We start from the raw sequence: 17,356 nt of genomic DNA, 5'->3' as shown, positions 1-17,356 counted from the left end.
GGCATTTTCCAGTTCTATGGTCCTAAACAAATTTAAGTTCCTTTGTTGGTGGTAGCTACCACTCGATTCCACGGGTCCAAACAGAACTTTAGAGTGCTTTTATACACTTAAAGGACTAGGTAGATTTCTTTAATTTAGGCAAACTTAGGAAGGATGGACAGGGTGAAATGTATTCAAAGTACCTATTGGCCTGAGGGAGGAGGCTGGGATCATTTGCCCTCTGAGCCCCTTCCCCATATTGTCATACATGTTCACCTTTAAGTCCTAAGGCCATGACATTGTAAGAGTAAGAAATCTAGAGCAGAGGCACGGTACAGATACAAATGTTTATTCTACATAAAAATTTCACAAAACAGGCAGCTGGTTGTACCAAGACCTTTGGTGAAGGGGTAAAGGAGGGGAGGGAAGTCGTTAAAGAAGGCAACACGCGGACAGTGGTCACAGTCACTGGACAGGAGCAAAGCTGAGGAAAGGTGGGGCTTGGACATGGCCCCATCCCCTATTGCATGCACTCGCATGCACACTCCTTGCCTGTCAACAAGGAAGAGAGGGGTCTTGAAGTGAGGGCATGTTTCTGACTTGAGAAGCCCCGAGATGGTGGGGAGGGAGGTACCCCTCCCTGGCTGGCTGCTAAATACTGCATCCAAGACACCTGACACTCATGTGGCACATCAGTGGGGGAACAGCAAGGGCAGGACATGACTGCAGGCCTGAAGTAACGTCTGACTTCCCAGAGCACAAGAGTGGGGACTACTGTCCCAAACATGCAACACACAATGGCTTGAGGACCCGGCTAAGGCCTGCTGGGGAGAATGGGTGGCCCAGGCTGTGGGCTTGGCCTGACAGGCTGCTGTCTCCCTGGCTCTAAGGGTGGCTAGAGACCAGGCACCAGCCAGCCTCTTCCAGAATGTTATCTGGGGTCAGGCATAGCCCAGGGGGTTGCTCCTGGGGCTCTAGGAATGTGGGGAGGTTGAGGCAGCCGAAGACCTGTTGGACTCTGCCCCTAGGTAGGGGAAGAGAGCCTGGTCTTGACACAGCCAGAAGCTACCTGGCCACAACACCCTGGCCTCCCTGGCAGTGACTGGCTGTTAGAGGCTTAGAGCTGGGCTGTCTCTCAGGGCCATCCCTCCCCTAACCTGAAAAGCAGCACCATGTGGCCAGCTGATCCCCACCCCTCAGGGGGCTGGGCTTAGGGGGGACAGCTGGAGAGGACAGGATAGATGGTTGGCAGCAGGAGGCAAGGTTGGGGTACAGAGAGCCTTGATGCAGGGAGAGGGCAGACCCCAGGTTAAGAGTGGAATTATTGAAGGCAGAGGAAGGGGGAACATGGCTACCTGGGCAGCTCTGCCTGGAAGGGTGAGGCAGCCAGGCCAGGGCCTGAGTCTGTCCCTTGCTGACCCGATCCCCACTCCGCTGGTTGTTTCCCAGCCTGGCTCCCCTCTGCCTCTTGTATAGACACACTGTTACAAAGATCATGCACATGACGGCTCAGGGCAGGGTGGGTATGGAGGGGCCCCATGGCAAAGAAAGGAGGGGGCTCCGAGCCAAAGGGAGTCAGCAGCCAAGGAGCTTCCTTAGTGTGGACCATCCAGAGTGGAGAGGCAGGTGGGGTGAGTTTCTATCCAAAGATACCTCCAAAGATAGAGGCAATGACGATGCCCAGGACCACACAGCAGATGATGATCATGATCTTCTTCTGCACCAGAGAAGCAGGAAGGAAAGGCCTCAGGGCATGGGAGAGGCTGGAAGTGGGCAGAGCTTTTAGGGGGTCGGGGCTATTGGGAGAGAGGACTGAGGGTTGGAGAATCTGGGGGGCTGATATGGAGGGAAGGTGATGACCTGGAATGGGCCTGAGGATGGTTAAAATCAGGCACTGAAAGAGCTGAGAGGTGGGACAGGCAGAGTGAGGAGGGATCTGTGATCACTAATGGGTGTGCGGGAAACGTGGTTGGGTAGAGCTGGGGCTACTGACCCGGCGCGCCTTGCTCTGGTACTTGACAGCCTTTTTGGTGTCAGACACGGCCCTCTCCACGTAGTCCACCGACTGCTCCACGTTGTACTCGATCCTGTCAATCATCTCCCCCTGCAGGGCCAGGGGCACCCAAGCTCCAGAGAGCCGCCCTCAGGGTCAGAAGGGGGCTTGAGGCAGGACTTTAGGAAAGTGCCCTGAGATTAGAGAGAGAAAAGGAGTGTGAGGAGGATGGGGTACAGCTTCTCACCTGTGTCCTGCAGCCCAGGCACCCCTGGTAGCTCTGGCCTCTCCCTGCAGAGTAGCCATCCTAGGGAGGGAACTGGCCATGCAGTCTCAGCCAAGGGCATGGGGACATGCAAAGAACACTCAACTGGGGCCCTAACCCTAGTGCCTGGTGCAGGTGGGCCTGACTGTGGCCACAGATCACAGGTGACCAGTGAGGCCCCCCATTCCCTCCCTGACGGTTTCGTCCAGCTCTGTATTTGGTCTTCAACCTTTAAGGCACTCCCTCGCCCCCACCCAGCCCCATAGCTCTCTTGGGCACTGCAATCTGGTCCCATGCAGTAGGCAGAGGCCACTCCAACCATGACACTGCTCCAAATTCCCAGCAACAGCATGCTGACAACTGAAAGCTCTCCAAGTCCATCGCTTCCACAGGCATCCATGTCACCATAATTTCTCACTGGGATGGCAGCAGCAGCATCCTCATGACCTCCCTGCTTCCTGACTCAGGTCACACACTCCCATACATACGACCTGCCAATCTAGAAGAGACTTCACCTGCCAAGGCCCCCCTGTCTAGTTCATCTCCAGCTGCCCCTGTCCTCCAGCTGCATGGACCTCCTTTCGCTCCTCAAATATGGCAGGACCATGGTGTTGCCGGTCCCTCTGCCTGGGCCAGCTCTTCTTCCTCTGGGATGCTCCAGAGCTCAAACACCACCTCCTCAGAGAGGCCTTCTCTAGGCAGCCCATCCAAAGTGGCTTCCCTATCAAAATGGTATTCCAAGTGTGACCTTTAGACTAGCAGCATCAGCATCACCCTTGAGCTTGTTAGAAATGCAAATTGACAGGCTCTTACCCAGACCTACTAATCTCTGGGAATGGAGATTGACACAGAAACAAGAAAACAAGCCCTCCAAGTGATTCGTGGGCACTTTAAAAGTTTGAGAACCACTGCTCTATCACCACGCTGCCTTCTAACATCTGAGTACTTGGCACAATGGAGAATATTCCGGTTGTCATTTACTTATGCTCCCTCCATCCCACAAACATCAGCTCCAGGAAGCAGGCCTCAGCGTCCTGGTCACGGCTGTATCTCCAGCTCATACACAGTGCCTACGTGACACACAGCTGGTGGATAAGACAGGGAAAGGTGGGTAGTGCCATGCAGGGCTTGGGATCCTGGAGGGCCAAGCAGAGCCATGCAGAGAGGGGCCTTTAGGTGAGGGAGGCCCTGTAGGCATTTTCAATAGCAGGTGGCTAGTTACCTGAAGATTCGGTCCCTCCCAGGCAGGGCAGCGTGTTGGGCAGAAAGGGTGGGGGTTAGGGCAGACCTGGGTGCTGCCATGGGCTGGGGGGCAGGGCAGTGGGGCCCCAGGCCCTCACCTGGCTCTCCACAAGCATGGCCATGTCCATGAACATGTCGTGCAGCTCACGGATGCTGTTCTCCAATTTAATGATCTCACTGTGCCGTGTCTCAATCTCACTCAGGGCCTGCTTCGAGATGCTGGAGTCCATGATGATCTAGGGATGGGAGCAGTGAGCTGGAACCCAGGCACTTGCAAAAGGGGGTGGGAATGGGGACCAGAACAGCAGGAAGCCAACTACAAAGGCAGCTAGGATGGGCAGTGGCCTGTGCAGAATGTTCTGGAAGGAGTGTCTGAGGCTTTAGCCCTCTCCCCACTTTCTACTCAGCTCTTACTAGCTGTTATGAGACCCTATTTCCGACCTGTACCATGGGGCTATTAACACTCCCTACCTGTGCTTGTGCATAGTAACTGCTAAGTGATAGTTCTTATCACCAGTGTTGTATAGAGCCCAAGATGACTGCCCCATAGACCTAGACCTTAAACTGCCTTTCTCCTGTTCCCTTTCCTCCTGTTCCTCCTGCACTGAATGTAGCTGTCCCCCACTTTCTCCTAAAACCCAAACTCCGAAACTCCTCACTTGTAACTAATTCCTTCAGGAAGTCCTCTGCTCAGCAGAGAACCGAGCTTCACCTGAACTTAGAGATGGCTACAGGCACCGTGTCCTCCGAGAGGGAAAAAAGGTCCCGAGGATGGTGGAAGGAGGCCCAAGCTGGTGTGAAATGGTCAGGGGAGCACGGAAGTGGATCCAACTGAGAGGAACCAGACCTTTGCCACCAACATTTATATGACCTCGACCTGTCTCTGCCCCTCCCTGGGGCTTGTCTTTCTCTAAAAACTGTCTCACAAAGTGGCTATGTCCAAATACTGCCCATACCAAGCACTCCAGGGTCCTGGTAAGGAGGAGTCCCTGTGGGAAGGGTGGGGTCCACACTTACCCCAGAGGCAAAGATGGCCGGATTCCCACTCTCCAGCATGTCCTCTAGTTCGTCACTGGTCGTGGTACGGCCAGCTGCAAGCAGGGGTCACAATGAGTGCAGCCCAACCCAGGGAGTTCAGGAGCAGCCTTGCTCTGCACCTCAGTCTTGGCCCCACCTCTCAGCCCTAGCCCCACCCCCTCCGCTTACTGATCTCCAGCTGCCTCTGTATCCGGCCTTTGCACCGCTCCCTGTAGTCACACTGTGTCGCATTGTACTCAGACATGACTTCCACAAACTTCCGGGACAACGTGGAGTGCTAGGGGTCCGAGATAGGGGTACAGGTGTCAGGCCCAGCCCCACATGGCCCAAGAGTCTCAGAGGCCAGCTGCCCACTCAAGAGGTCCAGCCCCCACCTGTGTCTTCCGGATCCTCAGGTCAGCAGATGAGCGGTTCAGGCCTTCCTCCTGCTCGATGCTCTGCTCGATGCCTGGAGGAACAGATGGCTGCTGAGCCATAATCTGCCCCATTCACCACTGACCCCCCAACCCACACACTGAGGATCTGGCTTAGGAACTCCCCTGGGCGGACTTGTGTGGCCCGTAAATGGGATCACATGGGAACCAGAGGAAAAAGGAGGGCCAGGCATCAATGGAGGAGGAGCCAGCCAGGACCCTTCTAGGCATGATGCATGTGTAGGTGTGTGCACATATGCACTCACACTCCTCTCAGTGTGAGCACCTACTATATGTTAGGCCCAGTGCGCAGGCCCATGCTGTCTCTCTCCTGCTCAGGAAGGCTGTACACCCAACATGGGGCCATGTCCCGAGTGGAAAGGGTCAGGTGGTCGCCCCCTGCAGGGTACACAGTCCCTGGGCCTGTGCATTCCAGGCATGCACTTCTATGCTCATACAACCACATGGAGGCTCTGTGTGGAACTAGGCAGTGCTAGCTACTCCTCTAATCCTCTTTAGGTGAAGTGGGGGACAAGGCCCAGAGTGGAGCACTTCCTGGACGAAGCCAAGGGCCAGCCCAGAGCCTGGCACAATCAGGCCAACAAGATAGCTGTTGAGTGAGTGGCACATGATAGTAGCCTCATAAAGGAAAGCAAGACCCAATGTACCCCCTCACAGTTGATGAAACCCCATGGGCTGCGTGGAGGAAGCAGGCTTGGAATGCCCCCCACCTTAGACAAGGCTGGAGCCCAGACTCACTCTTCAACTTGGAGCGCACTTTGTTTGCTGTCTTCTTTATGTCGGACATGAGTTCCTCCAGCTCCTCCTTCGTCTCTGGGGAGGTAGAAGGGTGGGGGTAGACACCCTGGGTTCCCCCATGCCAATGTTCAGGCCCAGCCTCCTACTCAAGGGGCCCGTGGAGGGGGCTCTGGACAGACCTGGGTCTTCCTTCTTCCTTGACTAAGGTTCTGCCTGCCCCTCCAATCATGGGCCAGGACCACACCAGCTGCAGCCTCACCCCCTCTCATGCTGCTTTCCAAGGAGCCTCCCTTCTTCTTTCACTGGCTCCCCCACCCCCTGCAGATAACAGATGGGTCTAAATTTAAGGCAGAAATAATCGTGGAGCAGCTGGTGATGCTGGAGTTGGCACTGGGGAGCACTTACTTGATACTTGCCTGAGTCGAAGTGGGGGGTGTGAACTCACCTGGCATTACCTGGTGGCTAGGGGGCAAGCATCCAGCCAGAGGGCTGACGGGCCAGGGACCAGGGAGGCAGAAGCCAGCCCCTACATCAAGCATCCTGAGCGGGACAAACCTTGTTCTATTCACAAAGCGCCCCTCCCCAGGTGCTGAGCTCAGTGGAGGCCAACTGCTGAGTGCCAGGGGGTGGATAGGGGCAGGAGGCACCTGGCCTGGGTGGGGTAGAGCTTCAAAGAGGTGGGCCCCCTGGAGCATAGTTGGCTCCGGAGGTAGCAGGCAGCAGGGCCTATGAGAGGGTGAAGTTGAAGAAGGTCGGTAGCTGGTGTTTCTGGCCCTTGTTCCAAATGGAATCATCCCCCTAAAACTGGTGGAAGCCAGGAGGGTGCCCAACTTGCCTCTCATTCCCTGCGAGGTGTTGGTGGCAAAAGGGGGACAAGATGGCTGCTGGGTGGAACAATGGGTCCTGACAGCACCCCAGCCTCAGGGCAGCCTCTAGTCCCAGAGAAACCATAACTGAGCTCCTGGCTGCAACTTTTCCATCTACCCTCTGCTTGCCTCCAGGGCTGGGGCTTCTTCTATAGGGGGTTAGGGAGGGGCGTTTACAGTGGAGGGTCAGGTGAGGCCACTCCCAAGTGGAATAGGAGTGAGGTGGAGTGGGGGGCTTTAAGGAGCGGAGGAGGGAGTCTCTCCCTTGAACAAAGGAAAACTTGGTTACCAGCTGCTCTAACGTCTCAGCCTTTTTAGCTCAGACCCAAAATAGCCCAGTCCAGATAGCAGCTCCCAGAGGAGGCAGAGCCAGCCTCAGCCCAGGAAAGCGCCCCCCCACTCACCCCTATCTTTTCTCGTGACTCCTCCTCCACTCTCCTCGCCTTTGCCTTAGAACCCTTCACTTTACTCAGCCCACGTCAGCGACCTCCTGACTGCTCAGCTCACAGGTGACAATTCTGAACTGGTTGCTGCCGACCGACATGGGGAGAAATGCTGAAGAGCACAAGGGAGGCCGGGAAGGAGCTAGGCAGCTCATCACCCCACCTGGGCACCCCACCTTCCAGCAGGTGAGAGGCCAAATCTCCAGCTATTTATAGTTCCTGCCCCATAATCAGCCCCCTTCTCACCAGCAGTGACCCACCACTGACACATACTGACCCACATACACACGGGGACATAGACAAACCATGTCACATGCTGCTGTCCCAGACCAGCCTCTGGGGAGAGGGGACTGCACTGGAGATATGCCCTGTTTTGGGTGGTTCCCCTCTCCTTGGTACCCCTTTCTGGGACAGTCACCAGGCTCCCAGTTCACTTATTTTTCTTTCCAAGGGCTTGGCACTGTGTTTGGTTGATGTGGCATTGGCCTTGGGTTCAAGCACACTTGGGGGCTACGAAGAGATTTTTTTCTGGGTAACAGGGTGTCTGTGGTGAGGGGACCTGAACAGGGAGGCGGTGCTGGGGATGAAACTGAAAGCAAGCCCAAGTGCCTGGTGGCAGGCTGTGTGCCTGGCCCCTGTCACTGCCCCGGGGGCCGAGGGAGCGCTCCCTCCGGGGAAGGGCCTCTCCGGCCTGCATGTTGTCAGCCTGGCACATATAGTGCAGTAATCAACACCTCAACAGATAGTGACAGCTGGGTCAGGGGGACCTGTCTGGGGACAGAGCAGAATGCACACACACACAGGCTCCCTGTGCAGAGGGACAGAAGTGACTTCCTGGAGTCCTGAGAATGCCTGGCTCCAGGGTACCAATGGCCAGATGTCAAGGCTGCCAGCTCTTTCCGGAAGCTCTGCCTGCTTGGCCAGCTTGCCCTCCTACAGCGTTGCTGCTTCAGAGCTGCCATCTGCTCCCCAGGGAGGCAAGGAAAAGGGAGGGGCGAGGCTGAGAGGCCTCCTATTCATGAGGGTAAGCTCCCCCTCCTTGCCTTCCTCCCGGACCCAGGACTGCAGCCAGCCCAGGGCCTTAGAAAAAAAGCCAGTTTACCCAGGGAGGGCAGGCTGGCTGCCTGACCCACCCAGGTCTCAGGAGGGCCACCCCTCCCACCACACAAGTCTTTGTGGGAGACCTGGGTCCAGCGTAGAAAACTAGGCACTGACCCCTGCCTCCCTCCATCCTGGGCCTGGGACAGCTGTTTCCTGAGGTTCTCACAGAGCCCTCCCAAACCTGGCCAGGCAGCAGCACCTTCCTGGAGAGGCCTACGGGGCCTGAAACCCACCCCTCACACCTATACACTCACTCTCATCAGGGTTGGGGGAGGCCAGGATGGCACTGTGCTTCCGCTTCACCTCCTCCACATTCTCGGAGATCTTGTCAATGAAGCCTCGGATCTCCTCTACCTGTAGATCAAAGCCAGGTGGTCAGGAGAAAATCCACAGACGGGGCCTCTTGGGCCTAGGGCTTGTCCAGAGCGGGGCCAGAAGTCAGGCTTAGGGCCAGGCACCTTAGGGGCTGGCTGCTCCAAGTTCCTTCTAGATTGGGGTGAGGAGGAGTGGTCCAATCCTAAACTTTGCTCCCCTCTGAGCTTCAGTCTATTCACTCTCAAAATAGGTTCATTAATTGGTGCCAAGGGCTGCTGAGCCAGGATCAGGTGTGTAAGTGCAAGGCCTGGCTCCGAGTTGAGATGTGGTCACCCAAGGCCTGCCAGTGTATGGGGAGAGACTGGTGTGCTGGCTCCCACCTGTTCGAAGAACTCATCCATGAAGCGGTCTCGGTCCACAGTGACAGTGACATCATCGTCATCATCGCTGTCCTTGGCCTGCACGGGGGTGGGTACACAGGAGCATACCTGTAGTGAGACCACTGGACCTGGGACCCAAACTGCCTGACATCCATGTATAGCAGGCTTGCAGGTTGTAGGTCCAGGGCCCAACCATGCCCCTCTGCCCTCTTGGCAAGGATAAGCCCTGGCTGTGCCCTCAGCTCCAGCCCGGGGAGACCTGACAGATCCCTGGTGACCCAGCATGAGGAGAGGGGCCTTGCCTGTCACGTTGGAAACAGGGCCAAGTCTCCACCTCCAGGCCAGGGACTCCTCCTGCCCAGCTGCCTCCCCTTCCCCACAGGACTGGGGTCCTCCCAGAACCTCCCTCACTCTAGGGTGCTGCTCAGGAGGCCCTGCCATCAGCTGGGCAAGAAAACCTCAGGGATTGGTCTCCAGGCCACGGAGCCCCAACTGGCCCCAAGTGGGGCTTGGCTAGGAGATTTATGGAGACAGCGTGGAGGGGCCCCTCTCATCAAGAGATCACACCTCTTCCCCCAGCAGCTAAAATAAATCCTTGCCTGAGACAGACCACCTGGAAGCCAGCGCTGTCTACTCTTCTGGCTAGAAGGTTCCAAGCTCTCTTTCCCCCAAGGGCTCTGGAAGGGGAGGCCTGGGCTGTTCCAGGCCTGGGCATGTCATCGCCTCCCTCCCAAAAGGCTGGATGGTTCAGACCCACACGAGGCCACCCCCACAGCACCCCAGACAAGCCTGAGAGAGACTCCTTTGTACGGGGCTCTGCCATGCTGCTTTACCCACTCGGTCCTCTCAGGATCCTTTCTCTCCTGATCAGTCTTGACATGGGACCTTGACCAGAGCTGGGTCCAACAGGTACAAGAGGCCAGTCATGTTACTTGGCTGGGGCTAGCCTTAGGAGCAGATGTACAAAAGCCACCCTCATCACGGGGTGGGGATAATTATACCTGTGACTTCCCAGCATTCTGGCCACACTCATTACTGTCCACCCCATACCTTGACTCGGCCATGGTCAGCCCACTCTCCACAGCCAAGGCCAGGATACCCAGGGCAGGACTGTCACCCATGGGACTGGGGTTCTCAGGCTCTGTCACGCCTCTTCATTTCTCAGTGCCCCAAGGGGAGGAGGCACTAGCTGGCTAGGCACTGGCCCTCACCTCCACACTCTTACATCAGGGCCCAGGATAGAGGCAGGCAGAGGTCAAGGGATAGGGAAACAGAGGGACTTACCCTGTGGGTCTATCTCTTCTCTACAAAATGGGGACAGAGACACCTGCCTGCAGGGCGGGCGGGCTGAGGAAGGATGGGGAAGTGCAGCATGTTGTGAAGGGCTGTGCCCTTGGAGCTCTCGGGGTCCCACTACCCACCAAAATGGGGCTTGGCGAGGCGATTTATGGAGACAGCTTGGAGGGGCCCCTCTCATCAAGAGATCACACCTCCTCCCCCAGCAGCTAAAATAAATCCTGGCTCACACAAGTGCCTGCAGCTGCTACCAGGTGGCCCCCCTTCCCCCACCAAGCCCACCCATAGACACAGGGAACCTAGGAGCCATTTCCACACTTTCAGGCCCCCCCACCCCACCCCACCCCCAGGAGTTGAGCCAGAGGAGCAGTCCCTAGGAAAACTGAGGCAGAGTGCAGCCTGGAAGAGCCCAGTTCCCCTTCCTGGGCAGCTTGCCAGGTTGGCAAGTGACCCTAGGAGTCCAGCCATTCAGCGCCCTGCCCTCTCTGTTCTTCTGGTGCCCAAAGAAGGACAGGGATGGACTCAAAGAGGCAGAAGGAGAATTTTCCAGCTCCCTTCCCAGGAAGAGCAGTGACCAGCTAGAGCTAAAGACAAGGGCACCTGAGTCACTAGAGATGGGAGTCATTGCCCGAGACCCCTAGGAATTGGTCTCGTGCCCCTCTCCGGGTCTCATATCTTCTTCAGATGTCCAGCCAGTCTGACCTGCTACCTCCACAGCCTCCCCAGGAGACTGAAGGCTGGACTTGGGTAGTTCCCCCAACAAAAGGAGGCTGGCAGGAGAGCCCTCCTCTAGGCTCTCCGTCTGTGAGGGTAGGGCTGGGGAATGGCACACCCTGGGCTAGGGTCTGACTGGGGCATCCAGGTTGGGGCATTCAGATTGAACCCAAAGACAAACTGGAAGGTTTAAAGCCTGACCTTGCAGCTTTGGTCAAACCAAACGGGGCTCCAAGGGGACCCTTCCTTACTAAGTCCTACTTCCTTAGGACTTTTCACCCTCACCCTCACCCTCCTCTTCACCTCACTGAAATCTGACCCCAGCACACGCCACCTATAACAAGCTCCCTACCTCTACAATCCACCCTGTGTCCTCCCTGCTTTCCCATGCAGTTCCCTCTGCCTGGGATGCTGATTCCATGACCCTGACATTCTCCTCATCCTTAGATGCCACCTCCTTCCAGAAGCCTTCCCAGCTCCCTTCGGTGAGTATCTTGCTCCTCTGGTTCCCCATACCCTATTCACATTCCTACTGGAGCCAGAGCCACAGACTATCAGGCCTTAAGGGATCTGAAAAGTCCCTGTAGCCCCAGCTTCCAGCCTCAGCTTGCACACTTCCTGTGATGGTGAGCGCATAAGCTGCCCCAGGCAGCTCTGCCCATCTTGGGCAGCCCCAATTGTTAGGAAGTCCTTCCCTTTCCTGTGTTTTGGACCCAGGCCATAAAGAACTTTTTGGTGCCCTCTCCCTCAGCTGACCCTGCCAGAAATCTGAAGGCAGCATCCATATTCTACTTGGGTTTTTCCCCTCAAGTTCACCACTCTCTCCCCTTCAGGTCTTTCTCAGGGGCCCTAAATTGTAGCTCCTGCCCCTGACTTGTTCAGTCTGACCTCTGTCTTCCCCTGTAGTACAGGATGCAAACTGAACCTATGCTGATTGTGGTCTGAGCAGTGTCCAAGTACTAGCCCATCCCCTCCCTCTTTCTACATATTCTACCTCTGTTAATGCAGCCATAGATCACATAAGTGATCCTATAGCACTTCCTGCCAAGAAAGGCCTCAAGTAAAGGAACTTTTTTATTTCATTTCTCCATTTGTTCTGATCCATGTGGTTTGTGAGTCTGTTGCCCCCTGCAACCTCATCCACATCTGGGCCAGAGCCCTGTAGCACCTTTCTTAGAAATGTCCTCCAGATTAACGCAGACCCTTCATCAGGTCTCACTGGACATTGAATAAATGACAAGGATGTAGGATGCCAGCACCCCTACCTCCCTGCCCCCAATACAGACACATACTCGTGACCAAAAGGAACTAGGAACTAGGCTGGCACGCCATCTTCCTAGTGTCCCGGGCTGACCAGAGTGAATACCATACACATACATAAAGTGGGTATCTAGATATTTGTTGGATGATCAGGGCCTCAACTCCCTTGGGAATCCACCAACCCTCTCTGAGTGGCAGCCACAGCTCTGCAAAGAGGGCTGGGTTGGGACGGGGGACTTGGGAGGTTTCTGCATGGAACTGGCAGCTAGAGCCATGGGGCAATTACAAGCCTGAAGGTTCAAACGTCCTCGGGATCAACCCACCCAGACATCATGTGGGCATCCAGCCTGCCACCTGCCCAACACTAGGCTCCGCCTTTCTCCCAAACTTCCTCCTCTGAAACTCGCGGCTTAGAACTCCTGTTCCCAAAGGCTCCTCAAGTCAGAAACTGGGAAACATCTACACTTCCTCCTCCTCTCACATCCAACTAACATCCGATTTGTCCTGGTGCTTTCTGTTCATCTTTCAGTGGTTCTGAACCCTGGTCCAGCACCAGCATCCCTCGGCGGGATTTGAAAAAACAACAACTTTCAGGGTCCTACCCCAGAGAGTTCAGGTCAGAATTTATGGGGGTGGGGCTGGGGCTGGGGAGGCCACTCAGGATTGAGAACTGTCGGTCTGGTCTCACTCCTTTCTGACAGGTGGCTGTCTCAGCTCCAGCCTCACCACCTCCAGCCTGAGCAACCAGGAATAAATACCGGGCGGGGTGGGAGCGGGCACTGCCCCCATCACAGCATGAGAAGACACCGCTGGAACCACTGGCAGGACGCCCTAAGCTTCCCCTAGTGGAGGCCAGGCAGCCCCGGTGGTCTCACCTGGCAGAGGCTCCAGGATTCCAGGAAACAAGCCTTTGATTCCTCCAAGAGGCGCCTGCAGGCCAGTCCCCAGGGATGGCGGCAGGCCAGCCGGCAGGGTTGATTCATTCCTACTGAGTAGGAGTTGCTGTTGTCTGCCTCACGGCTATTTTTTCCCCTTCTTCCTTTTAATGACTAATCAAAGTCAGGATCACTACAGGAGAGAGGTCCAGAGCCCAGTCCCCTGTGTGAGAGGCCAAGCTGAGTCTCCAGGAAAGAGGGCTCTCCAGTCTGATCCCTGGGCCCTCTCCCCATCCTGTGTAATCCCTCCTCTATCAGATCCCTTCTCTTAACGGGGCCTTAGAGGAGCTCAGGCAGTTTCAGGCAATGGACAGGGGCTGGGCTCTGCCCTTAGATACTGTGTGACCTTGGGTAAACCCCTGGCCCTTTCTGGAACTGTTTTCCCATTTGTAAGATATGAGGATGGACTAGATAGTCCCTAAAGAACATCTCAGCTGAGACCGGTTTGGCTCAGTGGATAGAGTGTCGGCCTGCGGACTCAAGGGTCCCAGGTTCGATTCTGGTCAAGGGCATGTACCTTGGTTGCGGGCACATCCCCAGTGGGGGGTGTGCAAGAGGCAGCTGATTTGATGTTTCTCTCTCATCGATGTTTCTAACTCTCTATCCCTCTCTCTTCCTCTGTAAAAAATCAATAAAATATATTTTTTTAAAAAAAGAACATCTCAGCTGCATCCCAGATGAAAATGTGCTCAAATACATTGCTTCTTTTGGGAAACCCCAAGGAGGTAATTGGAGAGAGGGAGGGAGACGTTCCCCTGGGCCTGTACAAACCTGCCTGTTGTTGCTCTAGGACCCCCAGTCTCTTCCCACCAGTGAGAGAGAAAAGGGAAACTGGTGGGCAAAGGGGGACACTGGGCTTCCCATCCAGGGCTTCCCAGCTGCTCCAGTGGGCTGGGCCCACTCCAGACCAGGTGTCATGACGACCCACCATTCTCTCTTGGATGGGCATTCCCACCTCTGCGTTTCCTCACTGTCTGGTCCCTCCTTTGGGGCCACCTTTCTCCCCCCATTCAAACCAAACTCCTCCTCCTGAGTCATCCCAAGTCCTCTTCTTCCATGAAGGTTTCTTCCCAGGTCTGCCAGCCCAACTCTCCCTCCTCCCTCTGTTCTCCGGCTCCTACAGCAGGTCCCTTGTGTCCCACACAGCCCAGCATGTAGATAAACAGTGTTTGGGTCCAGGGAGGGATGGATCGGCTCCAAGAAGTTCTCAGAAAGGAAACCAGGGAGACTTCCGAATTGGGGAAAGGAGGCAGCTGCATGCCAGGCAGGGCTGCCTGAGACACCTTTGCCTCAAAAGTCCCCCAGGCTGTAGGACTCTGGGCTTGTGTTTGCCCCTTTTAAGCCTCCGGTTGCCCTTCTGCTCTCTGAGGGCTGCCTACGGTGTTGAGCCCTCACACTGACCCTGAAGATCCCTTCACTTTCCGTATGAGAGGAGGAGACCGGAGAAGGCTGGAGGGCCGAACCTGGCCTGCAGAGTGCCAAGGAAACGTGCCAGCTCCTTTATGAAGTGTGACGTTTATAAACAAGCTCCCTTTGCAGGCCTTCCTTCCAAATGTGGTGGCATTGAGTGGGGGAGTGGGAGGAAGAAGGGCTGAGGGGGTGGAAGTTGTTATCCCAAGTACCACCTCTGTCCAACGCACTGGAGCAGCTGGGGAACGCCTGGATGGGAAGCACTGGCCTCGTGGTTCCTGGGGATTCTGATCTGACAATTCTGACCCCTGCAAGTCTCCCCCAAATATGGAGTCAGGCTCAGGGGACTTGAGGAGCCACTCCTCTTGCCCTAAGAATCTGGGTTCTAGGTTTTCCTATCTCCACTTCATAGATGGGACCTTGAGGCTCAAAGGGAAACTTGTGGGAATGGCAGCCCCCAACTGTTCCACTCCACCATTGTGGCTTCCTGCCAGCACCCCATCAAGGCTGCTAGAAACCCCTAATGGGCACGCCTCCCAGCATAAGCATGGCAGCATCCGCGGGCTCAGAATACCGGAGGGCTGGGGTTGGTAGAGGAAGCCTCAGTTGATTCACAGAGAAACCAGGTCTTACCATTGAAGGGCCCACCTGGGCTACTGTGGGGTGGGGAAGGAGAGGGGTCACAGAGACACAGACCTGGGCTTGAGCTCTCTACAACTCAAGCTCTCCTGGGGGTCACCCAGTCCCAACCAGGCCTAAGTCTGCCTGTCTTCAAGACTAGGCAAAGCCCCTTCCTACCATCCCTCTTGACCTATGAGGTAAGCCACCTGATCTCCTGTGCCTCAGTTTCCCCTTCAGCAGAGGGGATAAAGGCTGATGAACCAGAGGTCCTATCAAATGTGGAGGACCGTGTTCCCTCTGACCATTGGTGGCCACGTGTACTCTTATCTGACCCACCAGGCGCCCAAACATCAGCAGAAGCATCATAAGACCATTCAATGCAAAGATCACTCTTCCTGACTCTACGCAGCACAGGAAACGTAAGGGCAACCGCATGGGCTGGCAGGGAAGTGTTTAGACAACACACAGGACATGAGGGACCATCTTCTTCCTTTGAAACCTCCTGGGGTTTACCCTGGGGGCTGGGCACTCAGCCAGGAATTGGTAGGGCAGGGGGCTGGCAGCCAGAGCAAGGGGGAAATGAAGGCAGGAATGTACAGGTCCCAGTCCCAGGCTGCCTGGGGGACTAGTATAGAGGGGAGACCCAGGCACAAACACACACAGGGAACCTCTGGGCAGTGAGGACAAACCCAAAGGACACTTGAAACTTTCCATATGAGGGCACCTAGGTCTCTGGTTTCAAGGTGGGCAGCAGGAGTGGGGTTCTGGAGAGCCACTGAACTAAGGCTCCCCCAGAGGACAGTGGACAGGGCCTAGCAGCAGGGCTGTCAGACAGGGGACCAGACACAACTCAACTTGGTCTAGGGCTACAGGCAGGCTTCATTTTCCTTCACTTCCCCCCCCCCCGCTCCCCCCTCTCCCCCCCCCCCCCCCCCCCCCCAGTCCTGCGGTCTTGCCATCCCTAAGGGCAGAGGCGCAAACCTCTAGCTGAAAGGCAGAAGCCTGGGGAGGGAGCGGGGTTGTAGAGGAGCAGGCGGCAGGGGTCGCTATTAGGTCTGGGAGAGGGTGGGCTCTAACTCAGAACCTTGGCGCACCCCACGACTCCCCCTAAACCCCGCCCCGGGAGACACACCCCGAGGGTTTCTGAGACACAGGTGGAAAACAGGTTCAGGTCTGAATCTGACCAGAGAACCCCGGAAGGGTCTGGAAATGTTGTGGCGGGCTGCCCCGAAGCCATGAAGGTGGACCGGGGGCGGGTCTGATCCCAATCACGAACGGGTGGGGAGCCACAAGTGATGGGAGCTACAGGTGAAGGGAGGTGAAGGGAGGTGCTGGGAGGTGCTGGGAGGTGATGGGGGAGGCGAGGAGGCCCGCGAGTAGAGTCCGTCACCGAGCCCGGCCCCACCCGACCGCCGGTCCCACAGCACAGCCCGGAGCGGGGCCCGAGGCGGTGGGCCACTCCGCGCCCCTTCCCGCCGCGGTGCAGGCGTGTGTCTACACCGGAGCGGGGACCGGGGGGCCGGCAGCCAGGCACCGTGCGGGGGCAGAGCCCGGACTTGCCCGCGGGCCGGGCGAGAGGTCAGGCTTCTGTCCTGCCTTCCACATCCGATGACTACCCCTCCGACCACCACCCCAAACCAGGAGGCGCCCAAAAGTTTATCTAGGACCCTGGACTCCAGCCTCCAGCCCGCGGGCCAGCGGGACCGAGCTCACGCCGGCCGTGACCCCGAGTGGGTCGGAGGGGTGGGATCCGTTGGGGGGCCGGGGTTCCCGGCTCCACCACGCTCTCTCCGGTCCAGGTCGAGGGCGCAGGGGCTGCTGCCCGGTGACCACCGGAGCCGGGCGAGGAGCGGCCCCGCGCAGACGAGCGGCGAGCGGCGGCGCGCGGGGGCCGGACTCACCGTGCGGAGCTCCTGGGTTCGGTCCTTCATGCTCCCGGGAGTGGCTGCGGCGCCGGCTGCAGCCTAGAGAGCCCCGCATGCGCGGCGGCCGCCCTGCGGCTGCGCAGCACCAGCCCGGCCCCGCCCCGGCCCCCGGGACCCCGGCCCAGCCCCCAGCCCGGCCCCGCCCAGCGTGCGCCCCGCCCCGCCAGGTCTCAGCCCAGCTCAGGATCTAGAAGCGCAGCTCCTTGTCCACACCCCTGACTGGGTCCTTTGTTGGGTCCTGGCCCTGGGACCTCGTCTTCCAGCGTTCATGATGCGCAATTCCTGCCCGGATCAGGCCCCACAGCCGCTGCTCCCTCCCTTGTCCCAACCCTCCCTCGTCCCAACCCTCTTTTGACTCAGCCTCTCAGCCTCGTTCTGGACCCTCATAGATCTTTACCTCC

General features: G+C 57.1%; 1 protein-coding gene across 3 annotated transcripts; it reads right to left on the bottom strand.

The window, feature by feature from the left end:
- Positions 1–86: 86 nt before the first annotated feature.
- STX1A (syntaxin 1A) lies at positions 87–17,008 on the bottom strand. 3 transcript variants are annotated; one of them, XM_079780080.1, is made up of 10 exons: positions 16,932–17,008; positions 8,795–8,872; positions 8,354–8,453; positions 5,690–5,764; positions 4,892–4,965; positions 4,686–4,794; positions 4,497–4,570; positions 3,578–3,715; positions 1,973–2,083; positions 87–1,696 (listed from the first exon to the last, which is right to left on the bottom strand). In XM_079780080.1, the coding sequence occupies exons 1-10, from the start codon at positions 16,959–16,961 to the stop codon at positions 1,619–1,621; spliced, it is 867 nt and encodes a 288-aa protein (XP_079636206.1). In that variant the 5' UTR covers positions 16,962–17,008; the 3' UTR covers positions 87–1,618. The 3 variants fall into 3 exon arrangements, 2 of the variants coding, with proteins under 2 accessions (XP_079636206.1, XP_079636205.1); XR_013813938.1 differs by having other exon boundaries at positions 89–1,696; positions 1,973–2,166; XM_079780079.1 differs by lacking the exon at positions 87–1,696 and having other exon boundaries at positions 1,876–2,166.
- Between the last annotated feature and the right edge of the window lie 348 nt (positions 17,009–17,356).

The sequence above is a fragment of the Cnephaeus nilssonii genome (genome assembly GCF_951640355.1).
Source record: "Cnephaeus nilssonii genome assembly, chromosome: 2".
Classification (NCBI taxonomy): domain Eukaryota; kingdom Metazoa; phylum Chordata; class Mammalia; order Chiroptera; family Vespertilionidae; genus Cnephaeus; species Cnephaeus nilssonii.
Note: the sequence above shows the minus strand (reverse complement) of the source record. Positions and strands in the feature narration are given on the sequence as shown.

Excerpts from the sequence above, each read along its gene's own strand:
- STX1A (XM_079780080.1), bottom strand. The coding sequence starts at position 16,961 with ATGAAGGACCGAACCCAGGAGCTCCGCACG. Across the intron at positions 4,795-4,891 it reads TGAGGATCCGGAAGACACAG|CACTCCACGTTGTCCCGGAA; the intron begins GTGGGGGCTGGA and ends TCGGACCCCTAG. Across the intron at positions 2,084-3,577 it reads CCATGCTTGTGGAGAGCCAG|GGGGAGATGATTGACAGGAT; the intron begins GTGAGGGCCTGG and ends CTGGCCCTGCAG.